Here is a 13,414-nt window from a genome sequence, read left to right as displayed (position 1 = left end):
TTCATGTTTTCTGCCCATTTCTTCAATGGATTATTTGTTTTTTGGGTGTTGACTTTGATAAGTTCTTTATAGATTTTAGATAGTAGCCCTTTATCTGATACGTCATTTGCAAAGATCTTCCCTCATTCTGTAGGTTGTCTCAGGTTTGTTGTTTCCTTCACTGTGCAGCTTTTTATCTTGATGAGGTCCCAGTAGTTCATTTTTGCTTTTGTTTCCCTTGCTTCTAGAGACATGTCTAGTAAGAAGTTGCTGTGTGTGGCCAAGGTCAAAGAGGTTGCTGCCTGTTTCTTTTGAAACTTTAAAAAAAGTGTTTATTTATTTATTTTGAGACAGAGAGAGAAAACAGGTGGGTGGGAGAGGGGCAGAAGGGGGGAGAGAGAGAGAGAGAGAGAGAGAGAGAGAGAGAGAGAGAGAGAGAGAACCCCAAGCAGACTCTGTTTCAGCAGCACAGAGCCTGACATGGGCCTCAATCTCCTGAATCTAGAGATCGTAACCTGAGGCGAAACCAAGAGTTAGACGCTTAACCCACCGAGCCAGCCAGCCCTCCTCCCAAATGTTTTTAACTTTTTTTTTTTTTTTTTAATGTTTACTCCTCTAGGATTTTGATGGTTTCCTATCTTACATTTAGGTCTTTGATCCATTTTGAGTTTATTTTTGTGTCTGGTGTAAGGAAGTGGTCCAGGTTCATTCTTCTGCATGTCGCTGTCCAGTTTTCCCAACACCATTTGCTGAAGAGACTGTCTTTATTCCGTTGGATAGTCTCTCCTGCTTTATTGAAAATTAATTGGCCATACATTTGTGGATCCATGTCTGGGTTGTCTAGTCTGTTCCACTGATCTCTGTGTCTGTTTTTGTGCCAGTACCATACTCTCTTAATTACAGCTTTGTAATGTAGTTTAAAGTCTGGAATTGTGATGCCTCCAGTCGCGGTTTTCTTTTTCAACATTACTTGGGCTATTCAGGGTCTTTTCTGGTTCCATACAAATTTTAGGATTGTTTGTTCTAGCTCTGTGAAGAATGCTGGTGTTATTTTGATAGGGATTGTACCGAATGTATAGATTGCTTTGGGTAGTATAGACATCTTAAGAACATTTGTTCTTCTAATCCATGAGCATGGATTGTTTTCCCATTTCTTTGTATCTTCGCCAGTTTGTTTCATAAGCATTCTGTAGTTGTTTTTTGCTTTTTTCTTTTAGAGAGGGAGCGTGAGCAGGGGAGAGGGGCAGAGGGAGAGAGAGAATCTTTTATCTATTTGTCTATCTATCTATCTATCTATCTATCTATCTATCTATTTTTTAGAGACACACACACACACACACACACACACACACACACACACACAGAATCTGAAGAAGGCTCCAGTCTCTGACCTGTCAACACAGAGCCCGATGCGGGGCTCAAACTCACAAACCATGAGATCATGACCCGTGCCGAAGTCGGACATTTAACCGACTGAGCCACCCAGGCACCCCAGCCTTCTACAGTTTTTAGAGTACAGATCTTTTATCTCTTTGGTTAGGTTTATTCCTAACTATCTTATGGTTTTTTGTGCAGTTGTAAATGGGCTTAATTCCTTGATTTCTCTTTCTGCTGCTTCATTTATTGGTGTATAGAAATGCAACAGATTTCTGTATGTTGATTTTATATCCTGCGACTTTGCCGAATTCATGCATCGGTTCTACCGGGTTTTTTTTGCAGGGGTGGGGGTATCTTTCGGGTTTTCTACGTAGAGTATCATGTTGTCTGTGAAGAATGAAAGTTTGACTTCTTCCTTGCCAGTTGGGATGCCTTTTATTTCTTTGTGTTGTCTGCTGAGGCCAGGACTTCCAGTATTGTGTTGAACAACAGTGGTGACAGCGGCCATCCCTGTCCTGTTCCTGACCTTAGGAGGAAAGTTCTCAGTTTTTCCCCATTGAGGAGGATATTAGCTGTGGGTCTTTTGTGTATGGCCTTTATGATATTGAGGTGTGTTACTTCTATCCCTACTTCCTTGAGGGTTTTTATCAAGAAAGGATGCTGTATTTTGTCAAATGCATTTTCTGCATCTATTGAGAGGACCATGTGGTTCTTATCCTTTCTTTCATTAATGTGTGTATCACGTTGATTTATTTGGGGATGTTGAACCACCCCTGCAGCCCAGGAATAAATCCCCCTTGATCTTGGTGGATAATCCTTTTGATGTTTTGTTGGATTCAATTTGCTAGTATCTTGTTGAGAATTTTTGCATCCATGAGGGAAATTGGTTTGATAATTCTCCTTTTTAGTGGGGTCTTTGGTTTTGGAATCAATGTAATACTGGCCTCCTAGAATGAGTTTGGAAGTTTTTCTTCCATTTCTACCTTTTTGGAACAGTTTCAAAAGAATAGGTATTAACTCTTCTTTAAATGTTTGAATTTCCCTGGGAAGCCATCCAGTCCTGGACTCTTGTTCATTGAGAGATTTTTGATTAGTGATTCAATTCTCTTACTGGTTATGGGTCTGTTCAAAATTTTTATTTCTTCGCATTTCGGTTTTGGTAGTTTATATGTTTCTAGGAATTTATCCATTTCTTCTCAGTTGCCCAGTTTGTTGACATATAATTACTCATAATATTCTCTTATTATTGTTTGTATTTCTGTGGTGTCAGTTGTGATGTCTCCTCTTTCATTTGTGATTTTATTTATTTGGGTCCTTTTTCTTTTTTACAAATCTTGCCAGGGATTTATTGATTTTGTTAATTCTCTCAAAGAACCAGCTCCTGGTTTTGTTGCTCTGTTCTCCTGTTTTGTTTTGTTTTGTTTTGTTTTTCGATGTCACTGATTTTTTTTTTTTTTTGAGGGAAAGAGGCAAACAGAATTTGAGTTGGGGAGGGGGAGAGAGAGGGAGACACAGAATCAGAAGCAGGGCTCCAGGCTCTGAGCCGTTAACACAGAGCCCGACGTGGGGCTTGAACTCACAAACCGCGAGATCATGAACTGAGCCGAAGGTGGACGCTTAACTGACTGGGACACCCAGGCGCCCCTTGATATCATTGATTTCTGCTCTGATCTTTATTATTTCCCTTCTTCTGCTGGTTTTGGGCTTTATTTGCTCTTCTTTTTCCAGCTCCTTTAGGTGTAAGTTTAGGCTGTGTATTTGAGACATTTCTTCCTTCTTTAGAAAGACCTGAATTGCAACATACTTCCCTCTTAGGACTGCCTTTGCTGCATCCCAGAGGTTTTAGACTGTTGTATTTTCATTTTCATTGGCTTCCATATACTTTTTAAGTTCTTTAGTTTCCTGGTTAACCCATTCATTTTTAAGTAGGATGTTCTTTAACCTCCAAGTATTTGTGGTCTTTCCAAATGTTTTCTTGTGGTTGATTTCAAGGCTCATAGCATTGTGGTCTGAAAATATGCATGGTATGATCTCGATCTTTTTGTACTTGTTGAGGATTGATTTGTGACCCAGTATGTGATCTGTTCTGGAGAATGTTCCATGTGCACTCGAGAAGAATGCGCATTCTGCTGCTTTAGGATGAAATGTTCTGAAAATGTCGGTTAAGTCCATCTGGTCCAGTGTGTCATTCAAAGTTGTTGTTTTCTTGGGGCACCTGGGTGGCTCAGTCAGTTGAGCGTCCGACTTCGGCTCAGGTCATGATCTCACGGTTGGTGGGTTCGAGCCCCGTGTCGGGCTCTGTGCTGACAGCTCAGAGCCTGGAGCCTGCTTCTGATTCTGTGCTCCCCCTCTCTCTCCGCCCCACCCCTGCTGTACTCTGTCTCTCTCTGTCTTTCAAAAACGAATAAACATTAAAAAAAAAATAAAACAAAAAAAACCCAAAGTTGTTGTTTCCTTGATTTTCTGCTTAGGTGATCTGTCTGCTGCTGTAAGTGGGGTATTAAAGTTCCCTACTGTTATTGTATTGTTATCAATGTGGTTCTTTATGTTTGTTATTGATTTATATATTTGGGTGTTCTCAAGTTGAGGTCATAAATATTTACAGTTGTTAGGTCTTGTTTGTGGATAGGCCCCTTAATTTTGATATAATGCCCTTCTCTCGTTACAGTTTTTGTTTTAAAGTTTAATTTGTCTGGGGGCGCTCGGGTGGCTCAGTCGGTTAAGTGTCCGGCTTCAACTCAGGTCGTGATCTCACAGTCCATGTGTTCAAGCCCCGCTGACAGCTCAGAGCGTAGAGCCTGCTTCAGATTCTGTGTCTCCCTCTCTCCCTGCCTCTCCCCAACTCGCGCAGGCTGTCCCTCTCTCTCTCTCTCTCTTAAAAATAAACATTTAAAAGTTTTTTCTCAATAAATAAAATAAAGTTTAATTTGTCTGATATAAGTATGGCTATTCCGGGTTTCTTTTGACATGCATTAGCATGATAGATGGTTCTCCATCCCCTCACTTTCATAATTTTTTTTTAAGTTTATTTATTTTGAGAGAGAGAGAGAGAGAGAACAAGCAGGGAGGGGCAGAGAGAGGGGGGACAGAGGATCTGAAGTAGGCTCTGTGCTGACAGCAGAGAGCCCAATGCGGGGCTCGAACTCACAAACTGAGATCATGACCTAAGCCAAAGTTGGACGCTTAACCAACTGAGCCACCCAGGTACCTCTCCATCCCCTCATTTTCAATTTGCAGATGTTTTTAGGTCTAAAATGAGTCTCTTATAGGCGGCATATAGATGGATCTTGTGTTTTTATTCATTCTGATACCCTGTGTCTTTTGATTGGGGCATTTAGTCCATTTACATTCAGAGTGATTATTGAAAGATACGAATTTAGCACCATTGTGTTGCCTGTAGAGTTGGTGTTTCTGGTGATGTTCTCTGGTCCTTTCTAGTCTTTGTTGCTTTTGGTCTTTTTTGTTTTGTTTTTTTCTCCAAAGAGTCCCCCTTAAAATTTCTTGCAGGGCTGGTTTAGTGGTCACAAACTCCTTTATTTATTTATATATTTTTGGTCTGGGAAGCTCTTTATTTTTCTTAAAAGTTTCTTGCAGGGCTGGCTTAGTGGTCACAAACTCCTTTATTTATTTTTTGTTTGAGAAGCTCTTTATCTTTCCTTCTTTTCTGAGTGACAGCCTTGCTGGATAAAGAATTCTTGGCTGAATATTTTTTCCATTCAGCATGTTGAATATACTCTGCCACTCCTTTCTGGTCTGCCAAGTTTCTGTGGACAAATTGGCTGCCAGCCTTATTTGTCTTCCCTTGTAGGTTAAGGACTTTTTTCCCCTTGCTGCTTTTATGGTTCTTTCCTTGTCTGTGTATTTTGTGAATCTGACTATGATATGCCTTGGTGATGGCTGGCTTTTGTTGAATTTAATGGGAGTTCTCTGTGCTTCTGGATGTCTGTGTCCTTCCCCAGATTAGGGAAGTTTTCAGCTATAATTTGCTCACATAAACCATCTGCCCCTTTTTCTCTCCCTTCATCTTCTGTGACTCCTAGGTTATGAATGTTATTCCTCTTTGAGTTGCTGAGTTCTCTAAGTCTTGTATTGTGATCTTTGGACTTTGTATCTTTCTTTTTTTCAGCTTCATTATTTTTTGTAATTTTATCTTCTATATCACTGATTCACTGCTCTGCTTCATCCATCCTCACTGTCACAGCATCCATTCGAGATTACATCTCAGTTATAACGTTATTGATTTTGGCCTAACTAGATTTTAGTTTTTTTATCTCTACAGAGAAGGATTCTCTGTTGTCCTCCTGAGCCGAAGTCAAGAGTCAGACACATGGACTGAGCCACCCGGGTACCCCTGTATTTTTATGTTTACAGCCTGTATTTGAATCAGGATCTAAATAAGGGACTGTGATTGGTTGCTATACCTTTTGAGTTTTATAATCTGTAGATTTTTCTCTTCTCTCCTAAAATTTATTTGATGACAGAAATCAGGCTTTTTGTCCCAGAGTTTCCCATAGTTTAGATTTGGCTGATTGCATTGTTGTAGTCCATCTAACATACATGCCACTGTCTTCTTTAGAGCCTGTAAATTGGTAGTGTGGTCTAAAGGCTTTATTGGACTTGGGTTTGGATGTTCCTGGTATGTTTAAGTTCTGTGGCACTCTGTCTCTGTCATCTGCGTTGTAGGGAATGTGTCCTGAGGAGAGATTCATGGGAACAACCTCAGTTCTTTCATGTTTGTTTAATAGTTTGTGGCTTTTATAGTGGAAGTCAGTTTGGCTGGATGTGAAATCTCTGGCTCATATTTAAGATTTATAAGAACAGGGGCACCTGGGTGGCTCATTCGGTTAAGCTTTCGACTTTGGCTCAGGTCATGATCCCGCGATCCGTGGGTTTGAGCCCCACATCATACTGTGCTGACAGCCCAGAGGCTTGATCCTGCTTCAGATTCTGTGTCTCCCTCTCTCTCTCTGACTCTCCCCTGCTTGCCCTTTCTCTCTCTCTCTCTCTCTCTCTCTCTCTCAAAAATAAACATTAAAAAAAAAAAGTTTTACAAGAACAGAAAATTTCTCTGTCCATTGTTTTCAGACATAAGATATTGCTACTGAAGTCTGATGGCAATCTGATCTTCTTTCCCTTATAAGATACTTGGTTCTTTTGTTTGGGTGACCAAAGGATGTGTCTTTTTTCTTTTTTAAAGCTAATTAATTTTATGCACGTCTTGATTGTTGGGTCTGTTTTCCCAGATATGTGGTATGCCCTTTGTTAGTATGTAGTTTAAAGCAGTTTGGTACTTCAGGCAAGTTTTTGGTGTTATAGTTCTTAGCCCTGTCCCGTCATTGCTTTGCTCTTTCTTTTCTGGGGACCTTCGTATTCTTTATCTGTATTCTCTACCTGTCACTTTTTACCCAAGTCATTCCTGATTTGTCAGCTCTTGTCTGAGTTGCTCTGGTCCTGATCTATGTGCTTTTGTGTTTTGTGTCACTTTCCTGACATCATTGGAGTGTTCTGAGATAATACATGATCGTTTTCATGTCTGTTGCAGGAATATCTTTCAGGTAATGCTTTCAGGGTCTGAAGGGATAGTATTCCGTCCATTTGCTTTCTTTCTCTTGAAAAGTTCATATGGGATTGAACTGTGATCCGTTTTCCTCCTCCTCATTTTTATATACAGTTACTTTTTTTGCATTCTCAAAGAAGAGAGTTGGATAGCATGACCCTTTTTCTAGTTTTAGGGCTCTGCCTCCCTCTTCTGTTACTGTTGTAAGGCATCTCAACCGGTAAGTATGGCCTCACCACTCTATGATATCCTCTGGGTCGGAAGCTCCATTGCTTTTCTTCACTACGTGCATCTCAGGGTGCACACGGGCACCGAACTGAGGAGTGTTGTGGGTGTTGTCGACAGCTTTGGGCTTTGCTCTCCTGATCACCCAGTTTTCAGGGAAATTAGAAAATTATGCCAATTCTACTACACTCTTCTCAATATTCTCAGGGACTTTTGACTAAAGTCCAAATGGACTTTCAAATACGGTGTTATTCTGCTAATCTCCCAGAAACCTGCCATACTTTGAGAGCTAGGTGAAATATAATTTGCTTTCTGAAGGAGCTTTTATTACAGAACTTGTCTTAAATAGAGAAGCTAAAATTAAGATATTACCAGCCTCAAAAGTGATTTGCCATGCAATTCCTTCATTTAAAAAGGTTTCATGTAATATATACATACATACAAAAATATCGCGCATATGCAGTAGGCGTATGCTGAGTGTTAGAGGTTTGGATTTTTTCTGTAATAAACTCAGGAGCAGCCGCTTTTCTCTACCGGATATTCTTTGGTAATTTCTTCATTTATTGTGATGTTTCCTGTCTGTTTAACTTTAATGGGTTCAGTTTTTTAGAATGTGTAAATTGGTTAAGCTTATTTAGAAATACAGTTTTAGGGGCGCCTGGGTGGCGCAGTCGGTTAAGCGTCCGACTTCAGCCAGGTCACGATCTCGCGGTCCGTGAGTTCGAGCCCCGCGTCAGGCTCTGGGCTGATGGCTCGGAGCCTGGAGCCTGTTTCCGATTCTGTGTCTCCCTCTCTCTCTGCCCCTCCCCCGTTCATGCTCTGTCTCTCTCTGTCCCAAAAATAAATAAAAAACGTTGAAAAAAAAAATTTTAGAAACACAGTTTTAAAAACACAGGGAGCCTGGGTGACCCAGTCAGTTGAGCATCCCAACCTAGGCTCAGGCCATTGATCTCACGGTTCATGAGTTCGAGCCTGCATTAGGCTCTGTGCTGACAGCTCAGAGCCTGGAGCCTGTTTCGGGTTCTTTTCTCCTCCTCTCTCTCTCTGCCCCTCCCCCATTCGTGTTTTGTGTGTGTGCGCGTGCGTGCGCACTTCCTCTCAAAAATGAATAAACATTTAAAAAAATGTTTTAAGAAACAAAAACACTATCCCACTCCATCTCTTTCTCTGCCTGTCTCTGTTCTCAAGTACTTGCCTCTTCCTCTGAAGCCAAAGATCAGAGAGTGCCAGACCAAACGGACCTTGGAGGCTGCCGACAGCACTTTCCCTCGGCAGTGGGGGGCGCGGGGGGGGGGGGAGGTCGGGGGTGCTCATTCATGATGCGGAAGGAACACAGTTTGAGTTATCACTCCCTCTGAGCTGTATGCTCACCTATATTTAGATCATTACCTTTGAATTGAAAAAGAAAATATATGAGTTATGGCATGGCTTATTCTGAGATGGGAGGTGATTTTCATTTTGATCCAGAAAAGGTGTGGATCTTGACAGGCTAAGCCTGCTCAGTGGGGGGCTGTCCAGCCTGCGGATACAAGAATCTCCCAGTGTCAGACTATTGGCAGAAGAGAACTGGGCCCTGTCACGTGAGGAATGGGCACCTCCCCCTGGTCTGGAACGTCCTAGAGGTGATAGTGTTGCCTTGGCCCTTTTGGGTGGGATGTGGTTGAGTGAGATGTATTTTATCGTTAGAGTTTTAAGAAATTCCTTTCCTTTTTCAGAAGCCATTATTCCGTATGGGTGACTTGGTCTCTGTCCCCAGTTGCATTGCTCTCATTGTCTCTGGATGTGAGGGAAGGTAGACCTTTCATGCCCTGGTTTTTCCCTTGGCCTCTCACAGGTCTGTGATGAGGAGTGGCATCACTACGTCCTCAACGTGGAGCTCCCGAGCGTGACTCTCTATGTGGACGGTGTTTCTCACGAGCCCTTCTCTGTGACCGAAGATTACCCGCTTCATCCATCCAGGATTGAAACCCAGCTCGTGGTTGGGGCTTGCTGGCAAGGTAATGGCCATTGGCACCCTCTGCTCGGCATCGGGAATTCAGTCCTGCTGCCTCATGGCCTTGGTGGTGGAAGCAGGCTCCTCTCAGGGTCTTACCCCCTTACCCTCATTGCCTTCGTCTTTCCGTTCCTTCTGGGTGTGGCCGTTCTGGGGACAGGTCGTTCTGGGCATCTGCTGATGCCATGCTCTGGGGCGCTCACTTACGGTTTGTTACAGGACTGCAGCAGCCGGCACCTTCCCGGGGAACCTGGGAGGAAGCATTACGTGGAGGGAGAGTGCCATTGAGGGACTGTTGTAAATTAATCTGTTCACTGAAAAGTTCACAAAGACAAAGAGGCCGCAGCGGACCATCAGGCACGAAACTGGGAATGTTCTTTGACCCGGAGGACTCTTCCAGAATGTTTAGTGCTGGATAACGCGGCAGGAGCACCCTCCACAGGGCCGTGCTTGAAAGGACTCCACGGGAGTCCTCGGAAGTGGGATGGGGTAGGACAACGACCAGTGAAGCAACAGTACCGTTTATTTGTCCTTTCTGAGTGGTGGGCCACATGTCCATTACTTTCCTTAACAGTAAGTCCGTGGGGAAGGAGCAGTTTTTATCCCCATTTTATAGCCAAAGGAACTGAGGCTCAGAGCCCAGGGTCACCCCGCCTGGTTAATCATGGCATCTGGATTTGAAACCATAAAGTCGGTGCATTTAGGGCCTGTGGTCTGATGTGGACCCCTTCCCGGGATAATTTCTTCTTAATCTGTGAAATACAATACACAGGATTTCAAAGGCAGCCAATTAAATTGGAAGAAAGTTATCATAGTACTAAAAGGTGAATCTTTTGAAATGGTAATACCTGTGCTGCTTTATCGACAGATGGAGAGAGCTTTAGCAGCAAGCTCAGTAACTGCTGTAATTTGAAAATAGTGACGAGCTTTATGATATTTGCAGCAACACAGCATGCTGGGAAAATAGCCGTGATGGCTAATGCCGCTGTGTTTTGGAGCCGATGTTTAGGCCCAAAGAAAAAGCTGAACTTCACAAGTTAGTGGAGTAATAATAAGCACATAATTTTTCCTGTCCAAGATCACGGACCCCTCAGTCTGCCCTCACGTGAACCGTCACACTTGGCTGGGTCGCCATCGCTGCTAAACAGACCTTTTGAATATTTTTTTCTCCCTATGGAAACATTTCATCTTGGGGTAGGTGAGAAAGATACAAAATAGACTAATGCCCACAATAACATTGCTTTAATTTTAGAGAATTTGAATTTCATAATTTTCTGCCGATCCTTGTAAATTAACAAGATTAAGGTAGCATTTTAGAGTGAATTTCTTCAGCTGATTCCCGGATTTAATTTCGGGGACAGTTCATCCATGAGAAAGTGGAACTTGAAACCAAGGAATGAGGAGCAAATTACCAGGGAAATAGGAATTTTTTTCGTTGTGAAGTCTTAACGTTTCAGTCCAGAGCTGCTTCCCAAATTAAACAGTAATTTGAGTTGTTTTAAAAATAAGAATAAGAATACAAGTGCAAACCTGAGAGCTTTGCTTGTTGAATTAAAATAAAGCCCCGTGTTCTGCACTGACTCCCGGTTCCTGTTGGTGCCACAGCGTCTTTCTACCTCAGCTTCTCAAGATCCTCGGCCAGAAAAACACGCCTGAATTCCCAAACCAGACACAGGGTTTGTAAAATATCGTTAACCTGGAAGAAGGCCTCCTTCCTTCCTTCAGCAGATGAGGAACCACGGTTCATACAAATTCACGGTGGAGAGCCCGTGCTGTGGGCAGCAGCCTCACCCCCATTGGCTGAAATGTCATTCCTTTTTTTTTTTTTCAACGTGTATTCATTTTTGAGAGACCAAGAACAAGCAGGGGAGGGGCAGAGAGAGAGAGAGAGACAGACACACAGAACCGAAGCAGTCTCCAGGCTCTGAACTGTCAGCCCAGAGCCCGATGTGGGGCTTGAACTCACGAACCCTGAGATCATGAGCTGAGCAGAAGTTGGACGCTTAACTGACTGAGCCACCCAGGCACCCCCGGAATGTCATTCCTAACGGTGTTCTGGAGGCAACTGGGGGCATCGTGGGAGCGCAGCCACACATGCCCGGCCGACCCCCAGTGCCCCCACGCTGCTGTAGCACGGGACGTGCCGTGGGTTATGGAGTGCTCCCACAACGTGATCTAGAAAGTAGAGATTCTGTGTTCAGTCGCTGGTTGTGTGCCTCCCTGACCTGGCATTACTGTGAGGACACCAGCCTGGGGCCTGTGAGAAGGTCAGTGGTTAGAGGCCCCAGACCCACTGCCGATTATCTATCAATCTGGGTGAGTTTCTTAACCTCTGACTCTCCCTTCCTATTTAGAAAAAGTGGATAAAGACGCCTTTGTATCTCTGTTACTTAGGGGTTAACATCTAGACCAAAGTGAACTCATTTTGAGCTTTCAGAAACTACATACTTTCCTGTGTATACCGTACACACACCAGGCTTTGGATGCATACTTGTGCTGTCCCAGTTCGTCTGCACAAATGTCCTCTCTGGGAGAAAAGTGCGTGGGCCCGGGGTTTGGTATCATTGGTGGCTGGCACGTCGCTGCCCCACCCAGTAGCACGAGCCCGAGATCACGAGTTCGACGGACAAGCTTTTGTTCACCTGATTTTGAATTTGGTCTGTGTTCTGGCAAGGTGGATGTGGAAGATGGGACAAGGGAGGAACGAAGAGAAGCAGGGGGCGGGGGGACTTCCGAAAAGGTGATCCAGTACGAGCTTGCTTCTGGGGGGAAGATGTCCCCGAGAGGGACAAGGCGGGAATTCTTCCCTTTGTGTTTTATATTTGGCAGCTTTTCAAGACTAATTTTCAAATTCCAATGTGAAGAGCCTAACCTCTTGGTCCTTTTCTATTGTCTTTGTCTTGCTTTCCTGCAGAGTATCCAGCATTTGAAAATGACAATGAAACCGAGCCTGTGCCTATGGCCCCTGCAGGTTGCTGGATCTTTCCCTACGGTTCACTCTTGTGTTTCATTTAAAGACAAGACATCAATTCATTCCACATTTCGCATGAAATGCCCGAGTTGCATTTTGGTCCCAGACACCTTCTGAGCTGCTGCTTTGCATTATGTGCCCCTCCCTCCCCCCACCACTGCTTCACAGGATTTACCCTTTTCTGCCCATTCTGACTCCAGTTGAAGTGAGGGCAAATGACTCATTAATGCTCTGCACTGATGGGGAAACCCCCCCCGCCGCCCGCCTCAAATTTTACCCTGATCCCACCGCATGAGGCTCCCTGCCAAAATCTCATAGGCCACATCAGGGAGGCCACCGCCTGGTTCCCATGTGGCTGAACCATGAGACAGGAAGAGGCTCGTTTCTAGATACTCTGTCCTGACCAATACTAAATTTTAAACGCAGGTTTCTTAGAAATCGCAGTCCCTGGTGGTGGCTCAGTGTCTGACGTCCTTATCAGGAATGAGACATGCTCTGGGCATTGGTCTCCGTCCTTTTGTGAGAATAAGCTGCTGCTGCTTTTTTTTTTTTTTTTTTAATGTTTATTTATTTTTGAGACAGAGAGAGACAGAGCATGAACGGGGCGGGGGAGGGGGGGTTGGTCAGAGAGAGGGAGACACAGAATCCGAAACAGGCTCCAGGCTCTGAGCTGTCAGCACAGAGCCTGACGCAGGGCTCGAACTCACGAACCCTGAGATCATGACCTGAGCCGAAGTCGGCTGCTCAACTGACTGAGCCACCCAGGCACCCCCCCCCCTTTTTTTTTTTTTTTTTAACTCCATTCATTTTGGGAGGGAGGTAGGCGTGAGCGAGGAAGGGCAGAGAGAGGGGGGAGAGAGAGAATCCCACGCAGGCTCCAAGCTGCCAGCGCAGAGCCCGACATGGGGCTTGAACCCATGTACCAACCTTGAGACCATGACCCAGGACAAAATCAAGAGTCAGACATTTAACTGACCGAGCCACCCAGGTGCCCTGAGAGTAAGCTTCTTTTCACATGCTTTTTGGCTCTTGGCCACAGTGTGGTGAGGACTGCTTTCTGGGTTTCTCTTTTCCTTATAACACCATCAGTTCCCAGTTATCCTGGGGGCAGGCACCGTGGAGCTCAACCAGATAGCATGTGAGGCCTCTTAGGTGCAGGCTAGGGTAGTAAGCGCCCCTTGTATCTTTCTAGGCCTATTCTTGTGGGCTCAGTCCCAAGTTTGTGTGTATCCCCAAGTGTGCTGTTAGAAAAGGCAACCCAGAGCGTGACCCAGCTGATTGAGAAGGCAGTGGTCCAAAAGGCTGGCATTGC

At 44.2% G+C, this 13,414-nt stretch overlaps 1 protein-coding gene across 4 annotated transcripts in view; it reads left to right on the top strand.

Moving 5' to 3' along the window:
* Positions 1-13,414, top strand: part of CLSTN1 (calsyntenin 1) — an 88,995-nt gene that overhangs the window by 68,234 nt on the left and 7,347 nt on the right. For 2 of the 4 annotated variants that reach the window (XM_042996587.1, XM_042996586.1), the window contains 2 exons: positions 8,973-9,135; positions 12,046-12,102. In XM_042996587.1, the coding sequence (XP_042852521.1) occupies positions 8,973-9,135; positions 12,046-12,102 (220 nt within the window). The remainder of the gene's footprint in view (positions 1-8,972; positions 9,136-12,045; positions 12,103-13,414) is intronic. The other 2 variants (XM_042996589.1, XM_042996588.1) reach the window with 1 other exon arrangement.

This window comes from Panthera tigris, chromosome C1 (genome assembly GCF_018350195.1).
Source record: "Panthera tigris isolate Pti1 chromosome C1, P.tigris_Pti1_mat1.1, whole genome shotgun sequence".
Lineage (NCBI taxonomy): Eukaryota > Metazoa > Chordata > Mammalia > Carnivora > Felidae > Panthera > Panthera tigris.
This window is presented reverse-complemented; position numbering and strand designations above follow the sequence as displayed.